The 24,281-nt window shown below is 42.7% G+C and overlaps 1 protein-coding gene across 2 annotated transcripts in view; it reads right to left on the reverse strand.

Annotated features, from left to right (window-relative positions):
- The window catches only part of LOC131211935 (proteoglycan Cow), a 60,097-nt gene that overhangs the window by 13,145 nt on the left and 22,671 nt on the right, over positions 1-24,281 (reverse strand). For both annotated transcript variants that reach the window (XM_058205622.1, XM_058205623.1), the window contains exons 2-3: positions 6,989-7,103; positions 951-1,053 (exon numbers count right to left, since the gene is read on the reverse strand). In XM_058205622.1, the coding sequence (XP_058061605.1) occupies positions 951-1,053; positions 6,989-7,103 (218 nt within the window). The remainder of the gene's footprint in view (positions 1-950; positions 1,054-6,988; positions 7,104-24,281) is intronic.

Below are 24,281 nucleotides of genomic sequence, written 5' to 3' on the forward strand. Positions count from 1 at the left end.
TAAACTATTTATAACCTTTTTTTTAATGTTTAAACTTTTTTAACTAGTCTAGTTTATTGATTTATTTACATTTTCACCAATTCCGGCTCATTCCCTTTGTACAAATATTCATACAAAAACGGTGGAGTCTAAGAGTTTTTGCTGTTCACTGCGTACATTTGTAAGCTTTACAAAACTGTTCAGCCTACTATTCTGGGTCTTTGAACGACGGCATCCTTCTCCCTCATTTTTGAAAAATCTGACGAAATATTTTATTAATTTAATTTTTTTATAATATCATGTTTGTTTATTCATTTCAATTGGTTAAAATAATGGGCTTATAACATTGAAATGTGTCTCAAAAAAAAGTCACAACAATAAGTTCCATAAGTTCCAATAGGTTCCAATAAAATCTCTCGGCAAACTTCTCAATTCCTTTAATATTTTTTGGCAAACTCATCTTTACCAGATGAACCAGCTGCCAAAATTGTTTGAACAGAACATGTAGCGGCATGCAAACAAATCAATTTTTTACAGAAAATGGAACACAGCTAGTAGATAACTCTCATTACGGAAACCAACTGAAGATATGCAACTTTGTCTTTGGAAACAAAAGTGTTGCCACCATCGTGCGGAAACGGTTTTTAAAACACAAGTTCGTGATGCTTTCGAGCAATGGAAAAACGGAAAGCTTTCGGCAGTAGGACAAAACATTAACAACATCTGATGGGTCGTTTTTCTGCCTTTGCTATAAAGATAAGCAACAAATTTCTGGGTATTGTGTGAACAAAAACCGTACAACGGAAACAGGAAGTAACGATAGCAGCAAAGCCACAAATCCGCCGAGAGTTGGCAACATTGTCCTGACGATGCGATGACTGTCTCAAGCGAAAGGAATTCCCTTGCACCTCCCCGGAAAGTGTATGCAAAACCCACCGATAAGAAATGTACGAGTTCGTCGATGAACTTACTTGTTCTTATGAAGTTCCTTCTTCGAAACACAAACCGCCGTGTACGCGTCCTCCAGCAGACAGAGCTCTTTTTTCTTACAGTTGAGAGGTTTGCAGAGGTCGCCTGTGAAAAAAGAACATAAAATGACACAAGGTGCAGATGAAAATGGTGCAATTGAAGGCTTTTCAAATGGCTAGCGACATAGAAAGAGAATGTTCACCATCACTACGTTGGAGACCGAAGATTGTCAGTCACACTGCTGGTAACGTTTCTGTTTCCATACGAATGGTGAATCGCTAAACCGAGTGTCTGTTGGTAATACCTGCCCCTTTTTCCTACTATCTACACAACATCATTAATTTCGCATTCCAACCGCCTGCTTAAATGTCAAAGCATTCTGATATACTTTGCTCCGACAGACAATGAAATATTCATTCATCCGCCAGCCCGCTGTGGAGTTGGCATCACCCGTACTGTTAAAGTTGATGAGGCAAGGTGCGCCACAGGCACGGGTCACGTTACGCTCTTTATAATCCAAGGGGAATGTTCTGCACTATGTTTTAGCGGTTCTTCTTGGAAAAACAACAACCGTTGGTCTACGGACGCAGCACCCAAAGACAACTTTGTTCTGCAAATCTCAAATACAAAAATTTGTAACTAGAATTAGTTTTTGCGTTAAATTTTTTGATCTGTATTTTAATCGCAGCTAATTATTGATTTTAGTTTTAATTTAATAATTGTAATTATTGATGTTTTTTTAATGTGCTATAATGGAGGCGCACGGTGTTCGAAACTAATATCGATCAAATTTCTTATAATTGCTCATCAATTTCTTATATAGCTTTTACGAAACAAAATTGTGAGTTATATAGAATGTTTGCTTATTGTATTAGAAGTAAAAAAATGCAACTAAGGCCACGAAAATGAATATACTTTTCTGCTGCTGTAAAAAGTAGTAGTTCACAACTTTATAAAACCCGCCAAAATAGATTTCCTAGATACATAAAATCTATGGCATTTTTGCTACAAACGTAGGTTTTCCAAATTTACTCTAACTTTACATATGCACACTTAGGCTTTAAAAATCGTAAATGAAACCTTCTCACGTTGAAGGAAAACGAGCGTTTTTATGTGTCATTATGGTGAATAATATGAGTGAACCATATGCATTACCATGTAGCAAGCATTTCCATACCGAAGCAGCTAAAATTGAACGATTATGTCAAAGCTCTCCGCACCAAAGTGCCCATAGGCGTTTGTCATGCTTGATGGCAGTCAGTAGCACTAGCACCTGAGTTTGTTGGCCCGAACCAATGCGTGTTTCAAACCAAACCCAAAAAACTGTCGAACGTGCAATCGCCACGGAGAGTGCTCATGGGGCCAACATCTATCGGATCACGTTCCGCATCGTGGAGTTCAGTGTACTGGCTACCAACGGAGATTCAAGCTCTCCGCAGTTTTGACCCATCGAACCCGATGGGATTAGGCAAACAAACGGAACCAGGACACGCAAGTGTACGTCCCTTTGGCGACCAATCGATAATAAAGATTTAAACGGATAGGTGTCAAAAAGCAGTTCCCAGTGGGTATCAGTCTCCCGACCGGTCCTGCACATCCACGTACCCGTAACGGTAAACTCCTGTTTGAAACGGCTTTATCGGAAACTGTAACAACAAATGGGATCCTATCAGAATTAACAAAAGCTTTGTTCAGATTCTATCACTTTTCGACTATCATGTCCACGAGAACATAAATGTAGGCCATTCTTTTTATTGCATATACAGTGCCGACCGTGATTGATAAACACGCTAACGTAAAAAGAGAAACATCGAAGGATATTGTCGGCTAGGTTCGAAAGCAAAATAAAATAAACTAGAATATGAAGGTCAAACCATTCCACAACGATCGGCAAAAATAGCAAATCAATAGTTAGATAGTTAGTTAGTCAGTGAGTTAGATAGGTAGTTTTTTATCTTAGAAGAACAGACCGGGACGCATTTAAGTTAGTTAGTTATCCAATTAAATGGCGTCATGGTGCGTTCAGTAGTAAAATGCCTCAAATATTTAGTTCCAATAAACTGTTCACACACTCTCTTCTAGTGCTCCTTTAAAACACCGTGAATCACTCTCTAAACTCTGATACACTGTTCTTAACGGAAACAGAAGAATGTGACTTAAGAGTGTTGCTTTAACGAAATTTTTAATGAAAATCTGTATTGGTAGAATTAAGCAGGGCAAACTAAAGAGTAAAATAACCTATTTTGCATACAATTTTCACTTATTTTTCCAGGTGATTTCTCTACCTTGAAAGTGAAGCTTTCTTGGTTGTTTTTATATCCATTCCACACCCATGGTTTGATGCGATGACGCATCGTTTGGTCCTTCAGCGGTTCAGCGCAAGTTATTCCTGGTAACGTAGAATGAGACCGTCACGGTCACCGTCCAACGCCCAATGATCGTGCAACGTGACGACAGTGTCGGTGAAGGGTGTGTTGAATGTTGGTTATGTAGTGGTGGCCGTTGCATTTGGTGATGCCATTTGGCATTATGTAAATTTATTCATAATAACCGCGAGCATGCTGATGAGTCCGATATGCCCGGCTCGAATGCCAGCGCATTGGAACTTCGCTGGAACATCGTCGATATTCCTAGTGGCGCTGGACGAATGAAGCGGTTTCAATTTTGAAAAGACCCAAGCAAGTGCCCTAATCAAGCACAAGCATAATGGACATACTACTTGAACATCTACTCTAAAATTGAATTCGATGAGTTCATTTTATATGCACTTCAGTGTACTACTCGTGAATTTCATTGTATAAAAAGTTAGAAATAGTAAAAAAATGAGATTGCTCAATGATTTTTTGTATATAAATATTATTACTCAAACACTCAAATATCAAGCAAATTCAGGCACAAAAGTCATCACCATCGATTGGTTGGTGGAAAACCCAATTTCGGTAGCCAACAAGCAAACCAGGTTGTAAGGACATTGTTTGACGATCCGCTAGAAGTCTTGACCCAATCAACACCACCGATCGACTTCTGCTATTCCCATCACGTTATAATTTAGGTTGCTCTGAAAATTACTTGCAGCTCAACTTGACGACAACTTTACTGCATCTCCCCGGGCTGTATGTGTTGGCCACAACCAGTACCTTTCAGTACGGTCAACATTTTTCTTTCGCGAAAATATAAATGTTCTTTACTACAGCTCGGTCCACCAGAAAATAACTTCCGCAATTCGGACCAACGTTCCACGTGGTTGCTGCTATGGCGTACCGGGAGGTGGTGGTCTGCGTGAAAAATGATCTCGTAAATTTCAACGAATGCGCGAACCTTCGAAGGGTCCCCAAACCATGGCTGCAACAGATGGACGAAGGGTGCCCACCATTCCAACTGTACCATCCATCTGGAAAGAATTATGCAAAAACTTTCACTACCTACCTTTCGCAGTTTGGCGAAGGAAAACCTGAGAGTCGCCTCTAGCAAGTGCTCGCTTCCTGTGGGGATTAGATCTATGTGTCCAATGCTTGCCACGGCCAAGAGGCTAGAAGCAACACTACTACGCAACCAGAGTCGCTAGGAGCGTTTGTCTGCATTCCATCAGCATTGGCTTTTTGGCACTTTTCTGTGATGCGTTTCATGCTCGAAGGGAGCTTCCGGTACAATATCGACTGCTACCATTCCGGTATATCGATACGGACAGAAGCTGCCCTGAACACCTCGTTCGTTGACAGTGGAACACTCTTTGATGCTACGTTGCTCGAAAGTGGCACTGAAGCGAGTATTCGAAACCACGCCACAGAGCGCTGACGGTGCAATAATGTTACGTAATAATCATATTTATCTCGTAATTTATGGCTTACAGATATCGCTACTGCTGTGCGCTTGCGGATGGGATGAAATTCCCCCGAGCATGCGGCAGTCATTTGCAGCCTGGAGGTGCAGTGAGACGAAGCGTGTTCTGCGACCAGGATTCTTCGGTGAAGTGTAACGATGACGTTATCTTACATCAGCGGCAGTTTGGTAGCGAAGACGTTAGAGCTTTACTTTTGGTAGTTTCTTCTGCCTGCGCAGGTCCTGTTAGTTCCTGGATTTTCTTGGCAAGCATATTTAAGGTACCCACAGGACGAAAAGGACAGAAACTTCAACCTACTTTTGCTACATCCTTTGCTAGTCTCTGCCATATTTCTGGTTACTACGATAGGTGCAGCATTAGGTGAGACTACTTCTCGCTCGCTTGTATCGAACTTTGGCGTTACTTTTTATGAATTTCGATCGCTGCAAAGATTAATTTAATACTGTGCTTTCAGCACAATTCTTGGTTTCTTATGTAAAGATTCATTTGCAGAAAAAATGTTGTATATCCGTTGGGCCGTATATCCATTGTAGCCGTGGCTAAATATTTTTGGAAATTCTTGTGGTGCTTCTACAGGGCTACCGTTTCCTTATGATTTGATGTCACACAAAAACCGTGTATTCGACGTGCGAAGCATTTTCCCCATTTTTCTCATCATTATCCAAGAGACTAGTTAAAGCACTGATTGACCAATTTCTGGCTGCGTAACTAAAGAATGCGTCAATGTAGATGCTGCACAGGAAACTGTCACAACAGTATAGTTCGCATTCGTTGTAGGGAGTACATGCGATAGCTACATAAATATAAGCTGCAACAACAGGCAGTTTAAAGTTTTCCTGCTATTCTTACCATTTCCATCACAACTTTCTGATGGCTTTCAGAAAGTGTCATCGACAAAAACCAGTTTAGAATCTCCAACGCTATAGTTGGGAGAAAGCGAACGGTGACCACTGTTCAAGAACGTTCTTGAAGTTAAATCCGAGTGTGAAAGATATAAAAGATCAATTCATTCGTGCTCAAGTGTTTGCTGAATAAGCACATGAGTGACACTAATGTTTTTTTCTAATAGACAACAACAAATTAGCTCTTTGCTTTCTACAATATTATAAACAAAATGGACACCATTCACTGGTTTTCACTAAGTTTCACAGCAGCTAGTATGTCGCTGGTATATCTGATTGCAAGTGGCTTTGAAGGTTCATTATCACATTGCAGGAAAAGCAAACGCAATTCTTGAAATGAAGTGTGTTACGACTGCTCAATACCAAATTTATATTTTATTCTCTATTCTTCATTCAAAATTCCTCTTTAATTTTATTTTCAAACCCGTCGCAAAGGTGTTCTCGAGGTGAACTCAAATTACATGGCCACATTTAATTAAAGATAACCTCTGACGTTGGTCAAATGTGGACCTTCCGGCAACCGTTCATGGTTGACGAATTTCCACTGGGTATCGTTACTTCCGTCCACGACAGCACCATAATTAACATAGCTTATTTCTTCCATTCTAGTCCTACGGTGTGGATAACTTTACGACCGACGATCGCCAAAGGTGGTGCCGGAAAAGACTTAAGCCGATTAGGTTATTGCATACATTGTGAAACGGTAAAGGAACGAACACCTGACTGTGGTGTCGTAGGCACTATTCCTTACCATTTTCGTTACCGACGGCAATAAACGACAGTCGTCGATCGATTGGCTATCGCTAGTGTTGCCGGGTCCTTCAAGAGATTGGGTCGTTAAATCGAATGAAGAAAATCAATACTGATGCTTGCTGGTCTGGTTTCTGCCAGAACCGACTGCAACATGCCGGAAGAATATACCAGCAGGGCAGCATAATGAGAAAATTTGAACATTTTACTAGTCCAAAATAGCCCTCTGGACTGACCTATCATTCTCGCATCAGGCGCCAGGCGTACCGAATTGCGTTTTTCGTATCACAGGAAAAGAGCTTTGCTCGGAATTTATTGGAGTAGACTTTTATATTTGCCCTTGCCGTTTGTTGTGTTCAATTCCAGCAAAAAAAATCTATTTTGCTCAATTTAGAAAATAGGTTAAGAATAGTAGTTAAAGCCAAACAAAGGTCGTGTCACAATATTACGGACAAAGGTCGGACAAATTTCGTACAATATTTCACACAATTTATTTTTTTGAATATTGTTTTCATATAAAAAATCCAAAAGTACACCAAATACTTACTGGATGGGTCGTGTATCCATTTCTTCTTCTCAGTTAGCATTTGTTGTTGATCCTGTTTTAATTGCATCGCTGCCGAAGAGTCAAGTTGTTGTTGTTGCTGATTGCTTTTATCTTCCTGTTGGTGTTGAAAGAATAGAAAAAAAATTACAATTAAATTTGGAACTACAACCATTCATACAAGGAATGAGAAAAAATCCATTCGTGACAAAGTCATTTTTTATGAAATATCCTCTGGAAATGGTTTAAGTAAACAGTAGACCAAATAACAACACTTACATTTATTTAATTATAAAAATGTGCAAGAAAATTGTAACCATTCGATGCTTTAATCGGGAAATTTCATAAGTGGATAATTACTAAATAGCATTAGCAATAATTGATCAACTTCGTGGGCCCTTTCAGTCGCAATAGTTACGTGAATAATTAAAATAATCATATGTGTTCAATTGCAGCGATGTGATGTGTTTGAGTAACTGACACTACTTCTCAGATACAGCCCAGACGAGATGGTGTTCCATGTATAATGATGGTCTTTCGTTCATTTGAATAAATAATTTCCAGCAAAACAAAGTGATAGAGTGAATTAACATTTCGATTCTATATTTTCTCCCACGTAAACAGAATCTACATTGTGTGGTCAAACACAAAGATTAACTTTCAATAACGATTCATATTTCAAAGTAATCATATTTGGCAATATTCTATCGATTTGATTATCTTGAATTTGTTTAAAAAATACGTAAAAAATGACATAAAAAAGCTTCGTATACTAATTTAGCCTTTCGATTTCATGAATAGAATTAAAGAACAAAACCCTATCAGCTTTTCAAGATTTAAACAAAATCGTGGCCAAAATATAAACATTCCTGCTCTAAGTAAATGTTGGAGACATTCGCTTCATATTGTGGCATATATAAACAAACACGGGAAGAACAAACGTGGCTTCGATTAAAAACTCACTACAAAGATTACTCAAGAGAACCAACAATACGATACAAAACAAAGATGAAGCTGTTCGTTGTTATATCCAATGAAGTAAAATTCATGAAGTTAGCCTTCGACTCAGTGGTGACTAAATCGAGCAGGTTTTCAAAACAGAACGGTCTACACTGAGAAAAAACCTTCTTTTACATCATTTCCAACAGAATAAATTCAGACGACACCCTGCAGAATTGCTGATGTAATTCTCTGTTGCCCCCCCCCCTTTTTGTGATACTGAGTTAAAACGAGTTTTAATTATTCTTTGTGCCAGTTATTTCGTTCTCTCTGCAATGTAAAATTGCCGTTGACGTAGCAAAAAAGGACCAAGGGGAAGTAAATGTAAAGCGAAAATAGGTAGAGTGGAGTAAAAAATAGAGAGTAAATGTAAAGTAAAATAAGTGAATTTGCGGAAAATGACTTTTCATGAATGATTTTCTTGGTAAAAACACTGTTTTAGTTCCATTCTATTTACCACTAGGATGTCTGATTTGTTGCTGCACTTAGATTGTAAACAGAAGTGTCCTTTATGGTTTTTAATTTTCCTCTTCTTGTTCATTCGTGGCAAATATTGCATGTGAATTCCTTTATAATATGATTCCATTAATCAAAAGACAATAACATAAAATTGGCGATGTAGTTTTTAAAACAGACTTAAAAATGATGCTTAAAGAATCGTTGAAACTAAAGTTAGTAACGATTTCAAGACATATTTACTTTAAAAAAATACACGTTTTACAAATCGTTAATATTATAAAATGGTAAAGCATAATGTTTCCATTACACAATAGATTTAATGAACTTATCATGAAAATATTAAAATTGTTTCACTATATAAAACACATTTTACACAATACAAAACGAATAAGTATGGCAAGCTGGCACACTTTGCAGTCGAAGATATTATACGAGAAAAGTGTGTAACTCATCAAACGACCGACCATAGATAAATTTGGACACAAATTAAAAATTAATTCCCCATTGATTTATGTTTGAAATAAAGAAATGGGTGGGGAATATTTAATCTATCCGCCACGTAATGGGTCGTCCGTGTTGTCAACAGGGGTCACTGGCCATGGACCTCTTGTGGAAAATATTGGAATAATGTTGAATGGAGATTAATCATAATTGTTATTAAATTGCTCGCCTGTCAAAAGCAACCGGTGCGGTTCGGCGTAAAATCGATTAAGCCTAAGGAGTTCCGCAAAAAAATAGGCTTGATAGATAGGCACAGGACACGGTCATCCTGTACTTGCCTTGTGCTTGGTCCTTGTACTTGGTCCTTGTACTTGAAATAAAATACACTCACAAGAAAAGAAAACGAGTGTAGAAAGAACAAAAACTATGTGAACACGATGACAACAGAGAGCTATACGGACCTGCAAGATATTTTTACAAAGCGGTAGCAGGTCACCGAAACAATTTCATACATAAAGTCACCTAATGCTGTGACAAGATTGAAAATCTGATCAGTAGCCAGTCAGAGGTCCTCACGCGATGGGCCCAGCATTTTGATGAACTACTCAACGACTAAACTACCGAGCAACCAGAGAGGCCTGGGGTATAGGGTAGCTTATCGATGGCTTGTGACAGGAATTGTGACATCATCTACCTCATCCACAAGACAGGCTAACAGAGGGACAGGCAAACATGGAGCAACTGTAGGGGCATATAGTGATAAATAATGTACCGCTAGACCTTCTCTCAGCTATAAGATCTTCTCGCACGTTCTGCAGGAACGACTAATCTACAACGTTGGTGAGATATTTGGGTACTATCTGGGAGCATTTTGAAGACGAAAGTCTACCACTAATCAGATTTTCACCATGCGGCAGTTCCGCGAAAAGTTGATTGAGTTTCGTAAGAAGACTTACCTTCTTCTATTGGATTTCAAGGCCGGAGCATAGCCAGAGTGAATCTCTATGAGACCATCACTAGTTTCGGAATAGTGGACAAACTTACCAGACATGTTGGAATGACGATGACCTATGTTACTAAACAGGGGAAGGTGGATGGCGAGCTCTCTAATCGCTTCGCTACCACAAAAAGATTGCTCCAATGCGACGACCTAGCCTGCCTCCTCTTCAACACCGCGCTAGAGCGGGCGAATCGGGACTCTACAGTGGAGACCTCAGGAACAATAAGGCAGAACAGCCGGGATAACGAGTTGGTTGATAAAGTTGGTAGACCAAAACGCCTCTTATTTTTTGTGTGAACACTTTGAAATAATGATATTCTTGAGTGTTCAATTCGAAGGTGCTTGGTGTTTTATACTCTAAACAATGTTTATATGTAAACTAGATGATATTCAAATTACAACGATAACAATGTCCTCATAAGAACCGATCTGTTTTAAGTAAACCGTTAAACGGTTTTATCAATTATCATACACATGGCGAAAACATTTCACACTAAATGCGGATAGCTGCTCTCCGGCGAGAGCACTACTCCCGATTTTATTTTTTCTCCGTTTGGTGACATAACTATATGGCGGCTACCTTTCCAAGTTTTTTACGCATCTGACCGTCAAGTCATGGAAAGGATGAACGACTGGAAACGGATGTTTGCGATAGAAGAGGAACGGAAATAGTTACCAACGATCGTGGAGAGATTATACAAATTGGTTCTTAAGTGAACTGACAAAGTGGACGATTTATGTAGGATGACAGAAGCAGCAACAGTGGGATTAGCTTGTACCACGCTTGACCTCTTTAAGTCCTGGGTTTGATTCTAGGCCCTACGCTTAAATTGTTCATCCAATTTAATGGGCCAATAATGTGCTGATATTCTTTTACGATTTGATTTTGTATAAATTATCTATCGTTTATCACTATTGGTGAATCTTGCAAATTTTCCAACCAAATCACGCCTAGCTGAACCATTCTGACTGAGATTTGACCATGAGATTTGAAAAGATTTAGTACCTAGATAATTAACGAACTAAAGAAACATTGTAATCTGATTCAGTTGAAAGTTTCCTCGGGCTTTTAAGGCTGATTGCCGATTTTCTGATTGATTAATGAACAGATTTGTTTGAAGAGCACCGCCTACCGTACTGGCACTTTGGTGGTGTACCGCATTTGGACATCTCTGAACGCAATTCGATGATGCATCAGTCCGAAACAGTGCATCCACCACATGGAGGGTAATTATGGCCCACGATTATTGTCATACCATATTTGTTCTGGCACACAAATTGGCACTCCTGTTACGTTAAGTTGTTGCGTTGCGGTTACGTCAGCGCACACAACCCCATTAGCAAATGGCTTGCGGTGGAAGAGGCACTGCACCGCAGTGCTGTCACCAGTGGAACGAACGAGGAAAGTAACTTCATTAAGGACGAAGTCTGGGACAGTGCGCTCCACAGATATTCTGTTTATCTTCAATTATATCGAGCACCTCGGTGCACCGTTGATGGAGCTGCTCTTCGGCCTCGTGTCGGCAAAAGTCGTTCCGTCGTGCCACTTGCTAATCTAATTGCGATTGGGCGTGAGGTAAAGGTGTAGTTCGATCGTTTAATGCAATTAAAGTAAATTTCCTTCGCCACTTACGCCAACACACGGCTGGAAGCACACCGACGGGCCAATATTTGTAGTGCTGCTCTTGACAAGTTCCTTTCCGGGGTTGACACGGACGTACCTAGGGCCACTCGCCGATACCACACAAAAGCATGCCGCATAATCTGCGTTCCAGTAGGCTTGTGCTTTGTTTCGTTTAGCCGTAACATCAGATTTAGGCACCGCGTACTCAATGAAAATGGTTTGCAAGACAGATGGTTACAGACAAGATGGTGTCCTGCCTGCAGAACCAGCCGACAAACAATAACACAGCACAGAGGTAATCGTGACACCGAAAAAGTAGTAACGCAGCTGGAAAATGTCATAGAATGAAAACTTTGCTTTTCCGGTAAGAAACATTCCGGCAATGCAGTCACTACGCTCCACGAGCAGATCATGCATCTTATACCATCCTACAAATATACTTTAGATCATATCTGGACCCTTAATCTTGGTTATACCCTGTACGATTGAAGCACTGTGAGTTTCCTATGACCACGCAGGATGGCTTACGGGTATCTCGGGTAGCAGAAGAAGGCCGGAAAGATGTAAAAGGCAACTTTTCTTCGTCCACACAATAAACTCATCAACGCGGTTGTGATGTTGTTCATAATTTCATTCAGGGATTACTACTAACCTCGGAACCGTTTTTACGACGTACGATAATGAAATTTGATGCTCATTTGAGCAATTTGGGCCAACCAATAAAGATGGCCTATTAAATACTCTCTTTCGATTTGCATTGATTGATCCGCAGGCGGAACAGAGGGCGTATGATAATTAATCGTATGATTCCCCTCTCACAACAGCATCCGATACTAATGGGATAATTACAATTGATCATTTTCGTGGCCAGCGTTCACGGGATATTCGTCAGACGCACGTGGTGCATACAAGAGTTAATGGAATCAATCGTTCGGCCATCGTACTGGATCGTAATTGCAGTGTGCCAGCTGCCAAGCACGTCTCGGCAGAATTTCAACAAAAACAACAAGTGCCACCTTTTGGACGCATGTAACACGCTTATTTTCGAACGCAAACGTACCAACGTAATGGCGTGTTCAGCAGTAAAGAAGTAAAAAGTACATGCAAACAATTAAATTCCCAGCCATACCATCCAGGCAATTATGCTCAGGCCCCGCTCGTCTATCGTAAGGTCGTGGATTCGCTAATAGCGGCGATGGCGCTGTCTAAAAGTATGCTACAGAATTTGAAAAAAAAAATTATCCCAATATATTGCATACCTTACGGATACTCGAGATAGAGAGAGACAGAGAGAGAGAGAGAGAGGGAAAGAGAGAGAGACGAAACAAACACTCGACGTGCTCTAGTAAAACTTTCATTGCTTTATTACGAGTGCCTCGAATCCACAGCCACAAAGATTGACGGGCGTAGGGTTGAATGGCGCGGTCTGAAAAACGGCCGTATAACCGACCAACATTCGACCACCCCGAGCACGAAACCGGATGCTGTTGGGAACCGGAAATTTGGCGAAATTGCCTGCGAAGCGGTTTCGGTAATACCGCTTTTCTCTCTCTGTATGTCTCTCTCTCCCTCTCGCTCTTCCTCTTATAGGCTTCGCTTCTCACAAAATGTAAATGCAAAAGCTTATTTATAACAGCATCGCGAGTCTCATTTGGCCACCACCGCTTAGAGGCTTTAAACGATAAAGAGGCGAGTTATTTAAAAGAATGATTTCCGTGTTTTTTAACAGCAAAAGTCCCCCGCAAAAGCACGTAGGCGTTTTGGAGCATCGTTTTATAATCCCACAAATAATGGCCTTCGAAGAGTGTGGCATTGAAATAAAATTTTACGACGCGTGCCATACGATAGGGCACAATTTCACTTCCGATATCCCGGTCCGGTCTTGGCAATCAGCGGAAGGCAGTGCAAACGACGAATTCGATCACCTTACCGTGCCGACCAACCGATTGAAGCTTGCGTCGTAACGTCGTCCCGTGTGCGGCTCGTTTTTTACGGTGCAAAGGCTTTTCCGTGGGAAAACGAAAACTTGCATATCGACGCCGAATATGGTTTACGGTAGGCCCTTTCGGCACGAAAAGGAAAGGCAAATGAATGACGACGAATTGAGCCAAATTGCGTAGAGCGAAGGGCCAATAACGACACGTCAACCGTGCTGTGGAGTGCTAGGTCAGGAGATACCACATCACGGCCACACCGACGGACGGCGCCTTCATTTTACTTCGTAACACCGCCATACGATCGTCGGATGAGATCCTTGTACATGCACATATCGTTTTATTGTTATTTACCAACCCCCACCGGGAAGTGCCAAGCGGTGTGTACCGAAAGGCAAAGTGAAAGTTGAAAAAAAACACGAAGGATTCTGTGACCCTTTCCACTAACAATATCGAGCGATTGTGCGTGCAGGTCTTGGCATCCAATTCTAGAGTGAACGAGTCAGGGATTATGATGATTCGAGTGGCAAAATTGAAAGCAAAACGCGATGGCGGCGACCAACACCGAAACCGGCCTCACGAAATCGTAAGCCGAATCAAGCGGTCGCGCATGCAGATGAGGGCATTTTGTTTGTTTTATTCACGTATTTTTCTCCCGCCGGTCCCAAATATTCCCATCCATAGGACCACGGGACCACCGCTTGGCGCCGCTGCTTTTTTGTTGTGTTTTGGTCCCATGTCAGGTTTTGCATGCGAATGCTTGGTTATTTTCTGATGGCATCATAATTTTTTCATAGACTTCAACGACCTCAGTGGCTCGAGCTGGCCTGCGACGCTGGCTGGCGTCGTTACTAGAAGGCAAGGAAGCAAAGAGGTGAGTGCGACCACCGGAACCATGTTTAGCCAATCTCCGGTGTGTTTTTGTTTTCCGCCTAGTAAACCGTCGGGAAGAACACCCATGCGCCTACAAAAGGATGAAGGATGGACGAAAAAAAACCGAAGCTAGAATAGAGGTCCCTTTATTTGCATTGGATTATACGTCATCCGGCGTTCGATGTCATGTTAGTACACACTGCTTCTGATGGCTCTTTTTCACCAACCAGATCCGTCCATCTGCTTTTCAATATCACCTTCCTGTAGTTGTTCGTTAGGTAGGCATGATCGATCGGTGGTTTTCCTCCTTGAACGACCGCAAAACTTTCGTTCATTTCTGAGAAGCACAGCCTCTGTTCCTCGATGTCTCGGCAATAAGTCTGGCGAGGGTGCTTACGATCGATGCGTAGGAGTTGGCCAAACTACATATGGCGACATGCACATGGTTGGCGGAAGTTTGTCCAACAATCGACGAATCTGCCCGTTCCCAGCACAGCAGCTGTGACGCAAATGACATGCTGTGAATAAGTTTATCGAAGACACTCGCAGAACAATGGCATCGAAATGTTCGTATGGGGACATGGGGAGGAAGATGTAACTCGTGTTAGATGACGCTGGTTAGGCAAAGGTAACCGTAAATCTTCAAGTCAATATGATAATCAAAGGCGCATTTCTAGCAGATACAATTATCTCGGATAAAATATCGCTTAAATTTACTAAGTTCATTCATTGATGAATACGTAGGATCCATGTTTTCTTTGTTGATGTGAAATGCTAGATAATAAACAGAGAAAAGAGAATTTTAAACTTTATTGACTACTGATTCTAGTGCTGATCTGCCTCGATGTCCAGTTTTATTCGTTTTACTCGAATATGGATGCTTACCGTCAAACATCGGCCTGGTCCCCAAAATCCCACTTGAAACGTCAATGAAAAAAATGGAATTGTCGCACTATCGATTAACGATCCGCAACAAACCTTTAGGCACATAGAGTTGTATCCCACCTTGAAAAGCAAACCACAGTCTCGCCCGACCTCGACGCGTCATAAGTGACACGAAAGGAGACAGATCTGCGATAAATAGAGTTTGCATTAGCGACAGGCCAAACTTGATCGCGGGGGCCAAATGGATGCGATTTACACTGATTTTAGAGCTGCCTTTGATCGTGTGCCTCATGCTCTCCTTCTTGCTAAGCTCGGGAAGCTTGGTGTCGCTCCCGCTCTGCTCGAATGGTTTGAGTCGTTCCTGTCGATGCGCTCTTGTTGTGTTCGCATTGGGTCGTACCTCTCCAAGGACTTCGGCTGCACCTCTGGTGTCCCTCAAGGTAGTGTCCTCTCTCCCCTTTTGTTTATCCTTTTTATTAATGACATTACCTCTATCCTCCAATCCCCAGGCTATCTGCTTTACGCGGATGATTTGAAAATCTTCTTTCCTATTAATAGCATCTCTGACTGTTTGTCTCTTCAATATGCGCTAGACGCCGTCTGCCTCTGGTGCTCCTCTAACCATCTTCTTCTCTCTCCTGAGAAATGCTCCGTCATTTCCTTTTCTAGATCCTCCTCTCCTATCTCACACAACTATAATATCTTGTCTACCCCCCTCGCCCGCGTTTCTTGTGTGAAAGACCTTGGGGTGACGCTTGACTCTAAGCTTACCTTCTCTGCGCACATCGAGGCAGTGTGCAGTAAAGCTTTTAGGTTACTGGGGCTGATTCGGTCTCTCTCCCGGGAGTTCCGCAGCATTGACTGCCTCAAGTCCTTGTATTGTTGCCTGGTACGATCTGGTATGGAATACGCGTGCATTGTCTGGGACCCCTCCTGCAAAACGCTTACCAATGCGCTTGAACAGGTTCAGAGGAGTTTCACCCGCATGGTGTTTTGTCGGCAGCTAGGGTACAGGTACTCTGATCTTCCACCCTACCCGATCCGCTGTCGTCAATTGGGCCTCCTGTCCTTAGTGGATAGGCGCTGTGTGGCGCAAAATCTGTTCATCGGTGGGCTGCTGCTGAGCACTATCGACGATCCTGCCCTCCTCGCCCGCCTTCCTCTTTATATCCCTTCACGCTCCCTACGGCGCCGTGATTGCTTCCTCATTCCCTTTCGCCGCACTCTTTATGGCTCCTCCGACCCCTTCCTCCGTTGTCTCCGTGCGTTTAATCAATCCTACTGCTACTTTGACTTCCACCTTCCTCTAGCGTCCTTCAGACGTGCCCTGTTACAAAACCTTTATCCAGCCTAGGTGCTGTTATCTGCCTCACAAAGGAGTCTCGTTCTACTTTGTTGTCCGTTTTGCTCTCCTCTCCCTCTCCTATTTCCTCTCCTCTCCTTAGTGTCTTAAGCCTCACCTGTATAGCTTTAAGCAACCGGGTTTATAAATAAATAAAATAAAATAAAATAAATAAAATAAAATAAATAGACAGGGTAAAAACACGAACCGAAGCCTGTCATAGCGCATATTTATGTACTGTTTAATGCAGCTTGGCTTGTGGGTTTGTGGCGTACAGGAAAACTGACCTTGCCAAAGCACTCTGCAGCGGTTTGATCGATTGCAACCACTTGCACTGGATGTGCACAGCGCCGCTAAATTATGAGCTTAAAAACGTACTCGAGCCGCTTGGTAGACTTTTGATCATAAAGCAAAAGAAGAAAATAAGCTTGAAACTCCTGCTGCGCACTAATGTGTCATCCGACTGCTGGAGCAACAAGAGAACATCGGCCCCCATTTTCGGCACCCCAGCAAAACGACTAAAGGCCGAGGGTAACGCGTGGTGACGATACTTCCGAACGGCGGCATGTTATATTTCTATTTGCCACGAGACCGTGCGCGTTCCACGCTTGTCGACACGGTTGCTGGCATTCAGGCGGCAAACCGAACCGGTGTCTAGAGAGCAACATACAGGGCCCGAAGGTCACCAGAAAGATTGGAGAGAGTGTGCTGCCGGCGGAAGCTTGCCTACCCCGGGCTGAAGCTTTTCATTCTTTTCTCGGAAGTGCCAAGTGTAATTTTCAATTACGCCAACGCACCCAACCGTGTTCCATTTAAATCGCGAGTTCTTTTAGCGTTATTTTTCTGCCACTCTGCGAAACCGGTACCCGTTACGGACCTACCATGGTACATGGCGTCAAGGCACCTTTCCTGCCTAGAAGGCGCCAGACGCTAAAGCGAAACTCCGCAGGAAACCACAAACGACGACGGTAGATCGTTAACCCACACACATGCATTCCTTTCGGCAAGGATACGGCAAGCCAGTGGGCTAATCCAGAAAGCAAACCCAAACCCTAGAAAACGTTGATCGAAGCTCAAGAGGGTAGGATAAATTAATTAAACGACTTTAAAGCGAACTTGAGCGCGACCGAGTAAACCTCGGAACATGGGTGCGTGCAAATGGCAAACGTAAGCGACATTACTCGCTTGAGTCTTGAAGTAGCAGTTTTTGTTTCTCCTTAAACAATGCATGAGCTTAGATTACTATTTAAAGCCAGACGAAATAATCTATCTTTTATTGGTCGTTATGTTCATCGCTACCAAGCGATTTTCGGCTGGAGTTCAGCAGTTGTTCAAAGAACACTTCAATCATCATTATTGCGGAACCGCGATTTGCGCTGCGTAATTTCTCCAATCTTCCTCCCGAAACACATTTTGCCCACCTTTAAGGCCGTACAACCGCGGGTTCAAATCACAAGGATGTTCAAAGTGGGTTCCCTCGGTGCCTTGGCAAAGCCGTACAAATTTTGGCATCAAAGATTTGGACTTACCATGACCGTACGGAAACCGCCTCAGGATTTCAGAGAAATAATTCTCCGAAGCACATAATGTACCGTTCTACCTGCAGCGTATTCGGCGAAAATTCACCACTGGAGGGTTGAGATGTTTTGAAACAAGGCCCATTCGAATTTGTTTATGTTGTACTGCGCTGCGCTCCTACACCCCGCCAAAATCCTGCAAAATCACACTAACGAATTGGAAGCTCGCGGAAAGCTCACCACTTAGCCGCATGCATTAGGGTAAAGAAAATCCAATTAAATTCCGGAGCGACATTCAAAACAAACGCGCTACCAAGCGTAGCCGCCAGTCAGGTGCTACACTTACGGGAAACACATCAGGATGTTGCATAGTCCCCGGCTAGTATCAGTGTTAAGCGCCAACATTTAATTACTTTGCGGGCGCTTCTCGATGCGAATCTTTAGTCCATAGTCGTGCTCTGTGACACACATGACCATTATGATGAGCAACAGCAAATGGCTACATAATTAGCGCGGAACGTCCACGTAGAGTTTAGCCGGCAAGCCTTTCGAATGACGTCCCTGACTTACACTACATATCGCACAGGGTCAGCATAATCGACAATGGAGCTGCATTATATGATTGAAATGTAATCGAAATCGAATAATCCATAGCGACACACGGCGAAACTGAAAACACGGAATTGGATTGTCCGGAAAAGATTTTAAAAGAAAATATTTTTAATATAAAAAAAACGTCAGGAAAAACAGCCATTTCCCCTGCCAAACTGCAACGGACAAACCACAGCCATTTCAACCGAAAACATTTGGCACCGTTTGACAACTGTACGAACCAATTGTCGAGAAGTGAAAGAACTCGTTCTCTTGTGTCTTTTTCGTAGCTTCCAAAAAGCGTTCCGTCCCCCCTGTTGGGTGTACCATAAAGTATGCAAAAGGATCGTTTCGAGCAGCAGAAAAGCTGAATGGCGCCATTCGACGCCGCATTGATGTTGCACAAGAATGCACTATAAAAATAGGGTTTAACGTGGCAAAGAACGTTCGCAGGACGCGAATCGCCACCGTTTCGCAGGACGCGAATCGGTTATGTTTCGTTTGCTTTGACCAACCGTTCCATCGCGATATTGGCCGGTGGGCCGACGTGGAACACCAGAACAGCATCACCGGTCGAATGTTTGAGCAACTGATTAGCAATAGAGCACACAACCGTTGTGCGGTCCACAGGAAGTGGAGCTCTTACACCCGCGCGTCTCCAGCTATACGATGTACGGACGTAGACAGACACGTAGGCGCCAGATGATTCGTCATCTCTTTGGTGCTCGAGCAGAAGCGGATTCCAAAGGGCGAACCACTGGCCATTGCGGTACCATTCGGTACAGGACGGGAGATAAAAGAGACCTCTTCCACGGTGGGAGAAGATGATGAAGAAATTAATTTTCTGGACCTTCTTCACGTAAACTGCCATGCTGGCGGTGGTTTGGTTTTCTGGTTTATTTTGCATTTTTTTTTTTTGGTCAATGGGTTGAGTGCGATTTGGAACCACGATAAAGAACGATGCCTAGCTTGAGCGCATGATAACGGAGTGATAGTGATTATTCGATGAACTGGAGCTTGAAAAGCACCATCTACAAACCGCATTGCCACTTTCATTATTTCAAAAAAGCTCTATCATAAGGATAGCAAAAACTGAGAGGAGGAATTTGATTTACGGAAGAGACGCGAACCGATGTATTTGGGTTCGTTTGGCTTCTACACGGAACAGGAGCAAGATTAGCTGCCGGCAGTCTATCAGATGTTGACATATAAGAAAAGAATGAACATTTCATACGAAGTGAATCAAATCGGATTCCGTTGCTCGCTTATTGGATCGCAAATTTGGAAATAATCTTTGGTTCAAAATTGTGACAGTAACGTTACTAGACGCCTGTTCACAACATTGTACAGTAATTCGGTTACTACGGTGTTAACGGTTGATAATCATTATCGTCTAGTTCAATCAATGTACATTAAATTATTAAAATGCTTGTGTTTCTAGGAAACGCAAATGTCTTTAAAAAAATGTCCAATTAGTGTAACTATTCAGTGTAATTATTTGAACGCAGACATCGCATGCAACGCATCTGCTGACGTGTGTTTTGTGAAACTATTCAAGTTCGCCGTTCCCCGTGAATGTGGCTAGAGCGGTCTGACAACGACGGTGGTAAGGTACAGTAATTATCGGCATTCACACGCCATGATTCTACTTTCTACACAGACAACCGCTGTCTCGACGAGCGAGCACATTTCATTCGTACGGGAACACTGAACTACATACGGTGGGCAAATTGATGCTAGAAGCCGTGTAATGCATCGTCAAAGCTCATGCAAGTCCCAAAATGGGTCTAGAATTTGACATTAGACTGTACTCATATAGAAAGGTCGACAGTTACCTGTACTGGGCTGGGCATGTGTGCCACTTTTCCCCAACCGTGTCTTTCCACTGTCGGTCCTCTTGGTCCACTGATACTGCCCGGCACCAGTACGACTGACGGACAGGATCTGCACTCATATCCTGTCTCATAATTATAACAGTGCAACAGCGAAACCCCGTGAGGGTCCAGACACAATCGAGCCACCCTGTGCACGAGTTTGGTGTGCAGTTGCATCATAATGGCTCATAGACCGGCCTATGACACTGCATCATAGTGGATGAATGACACCGGCGGCTCTGTGGTTTGAAATTGAATGGCTTTCTGCGAGAGAATGAGCCCAGCGGAGAATGTCCCGAAGCGTGAAACTAAGAGAAGGCGCCAGCAGGGGAGTCAGCAATCTATAATATATTAGTAGGGATCGGCAGAGCCCAAGTCGCTGCCGTTGTCACAAAGTCCTTAGGTCTCTCTGAAAGCCCCACAATGCTTGCCGTAGGGCGCCTATCATTTCTGGTGCGTACGTGTAGCGATTAGCGCAATTAGTAAAGCGAGGTTAAGTATGATTAGAACCTTGTCGGCCAGAGTCGTGTGTTTCGATCTGTCAAAGACCTTGACGCTGGCGCTCACGTTGCACCATTACCGCGTGTGGTTACTAAGGTTTGCGGAGTATTGATCGATGGGGAAAATCTACACAGCATATAATCTAGAACAATAGATCAACACGCAACCAAATAAACATTCGTTCCTCAGATTAATAATGGAACAACATAAGCAGATGATCAGGATAATATGATTAGGAAAATAAATCATCTATTCACCCATTTTCCATCGTGTTACTGTCGTTCCATGTGAACACAGTGAAATCCCAATTCCTATGCCAGCAATTGGTCACTACTCTTCCTGCCACCAACGTCCTGTTGAAAGGTTGACACGTAGTCATTAATTCAAATCTTCCACATTGGAGGTGTTGGAGCGCGTAAGTCGCCTGTCGTATGTGTGCGCTCGGTATTTTACTTCGCCGTATCAACTGCACCATAACTCATGCTCGTTTGACACGCACAACGACACGAGAAATATGAATAATCCCACAATTAAAAACAACACTGCCGACACGGAACAAAATCGACAAATAAGGCACCGTCCAATCGAAAGTGCAGCATGTTGGTGTGAACATATTTCATTTGCTGCACTCGCTCGAAGTTCACCGAACGCAACGGCTATGCAGAGGACGGTTAAAAGGGTGCCAGTTTTTCACACAAAGCCGCATCGAAATCGGCAGGATTTTGTGCACAATCTGCATCCAGAATTCTGCCACCGGAAACGGGATACATTTGAACGGCTATGTTTTGGATAATTGACCACCACTGGTGGAATTGGCAGAAACGTTGAGCCAGCCGAATCGGATTGTGAACTTCAAAGCAGTAGACATCGGCAGGCAGAAACGCACGGCTTCCCGTGGACCGGGTGATAATGATTTTTTGGGTTCACCAAATAAGCAAACATCGGAAATTATTGGGAATCGCAGAAGCGTCTGCGGTGATTGTGGGGGCATACTATTTGCACAAATTATGCTCAATCCAGGAGACAAATAAATACCGTGCCGGTGCATAAAATATTTGCCAACGAATCAACGAGCTGCGGCAACGTGGGAACGCATCGACTGGAAGGGTAAATTCAACGAATAGCAGAAGTCGGACATCGGAAGCTAACATTAACTGCAAACGCTTGATGTTCGCTGGAATTACCATTAATTAGCGAAAGTTCCACTTTTCATCTTGCCATCGGAACATGATTCATCGACTCGAATGCTGCCGGATGCGAAAATTGGTGCTTTCTGAGGTTTTCATTCTCATTAGGATTTTATACCACACTCCCGATCATGGTTTATTATTGATACCAGTTGATGGGTAGTGATTGGTGATATGTATTGATATGTAGGTAGTGATGATATGTATTGTATATGTTTAGTTGGTGATATGTATTGATTGGTAGTGATATGTAGATACTGACATACGTCGAATTGTCGATTATCTAGGAATGATTTAAGGGCACTGTTCACGGCGTAATGATTTAATAATCAAAAACATTAATCGAAGCGAAATGATACTGAAAACGAAAAATATGCGAAACCCGAAAGCAATAAGTGAAAGGCAGAAAAAAGTTATCACCAACCAAACCATATCTTCATAGAAATATGAATGCAATGGAGAATCGTCAGTCGCACTTGTAGTAATACGTTGTAATAATATTAAAAATAAGTCCACCAGAGTTTTTAAACTTACTCATTTTGTTATAAATAAATATTTAAATGAAGAAATAATCACAAAATGTTCAGTGCAGGTGGTGTGGAACTTTTGAAGAGACAATAAGTAAGAACATCGTTAGCTTCGGAGAACATCAAAACCTTTCACCACGATGTAACAATCATGGTGGGTGATGGTGGTTTCAATGGATCGTACGATCGCATTCGTCCAGAACATCATTTCAAATTTGGATTTGGATCCCTGCACGCCTGTACCATTTTCATGGAGCAAGTGCAGTGAGGGCAACAACATTGTACCTTCTATTGCATTTGAAACGAGAAAAGCAGCAGGGAACGTGGTTCAGCGGTGAGAACATTTCTATTTTCGCACAAGAAGCAAGATAGAAAACGATTTACTGTTATTGAAAAGGACACTTTAGGTGACTTTTATTAGTCCACGTAAGCATCATCCGCTCATCGTGGAGCGCAGAGGTGATGAAAACTTAATAACCTACCAAGAAAACCCCTTTCGAGGTGATGTTAAGAAAATGATTCTAAGCTGCTACCGTTCGAATCGTTGTGCTGAAATCGATGCTAGGGTGCTAGGAGAAGGTGTTGCTTCGCTAAAGATGGAGGCACGTATGAATGTGAAGAGTACAGTATAGATGGCCATGGCATTCATTTTCCAACGATTCTCGGAGATCCACACAACGCAATGTCCGTAACAAGGTTTACACATTCGGGTCCTCCGTCAGATGCCCGAATGCAGATGGAAAACTCACCATGTTGTGACCTTAACCTTTAGGTTGTTACAATGGACAGGTGATATCTGTTTGGCTCGTGTAAGGTGACAGGTACAGTATGTGGGAAAATATGGTCGCTAGTAACTTCAGTGTTCTCACCCGCTTCAGTGTTCTTTTTGGTATTCTTCTGATTTCAATTTCGGGCCGCCCTGTCTCCCGTTACGCTGCGGAGAAAATCCGACATAGAAACGCGTTTCATGAAACGATTCCCTATTGCTAAGGACAACGTATTTCGCCAATTTTCCTCCCATTCCGTAAAGGCCGGAAAGCTGCTCGAAAAGTGGCCCCGAGGAACCATTTGATATGCCGAGCTTCCTACATACCACGATCACCTGAAACGCCTTTTACGGAATAGCCCATTATGGCATTGCCGGCAGCAACCTGCGGCAGCAAGGGTGCCATGGCGAAATGCCCGTCCATTAGAAAGCGTTACCTTCAGTCGATACACCAGAAGTGAACGATGGAGGGATAGTTTGGCGCCCACATGGATCAGGGACTTCCGGTATACATTATCATACGCTGGTTCTCCGTTTTCCTGGTGTCGGTCTTATCTTACAATCTAAGAAACAAATCACTGACGCACCAAGGAACGCGCACAAAGTAAAAAAGAAAAGAAAAGAGACCGTGATCATAAAAGACGATTTATCTCTTTCCCATGACCGAAACTGCTACTTCGAGGGAGCGGAAAAAGCCTTGACCGGGTTGCTTACATTTAATTTTTTTTCCCTGCTACGACTTTGAGCGGTCTAGTAGGAGAATGTGTGTTGTTTCG

This window comes from Anopheles bellator, chromosome 2 (assembly GCF_943735745.2).
Source record: "Anopheles bellator chromosome 2, idAnoBellAS_SP24_06.2, whole genome shotgun sequence".
Taxonomy (NCBI): Eukaryota; Metazoa; Arthropoda; class Insecta; order Diptera; family Culicidae; genus Anopheles; species Anopheles bellator.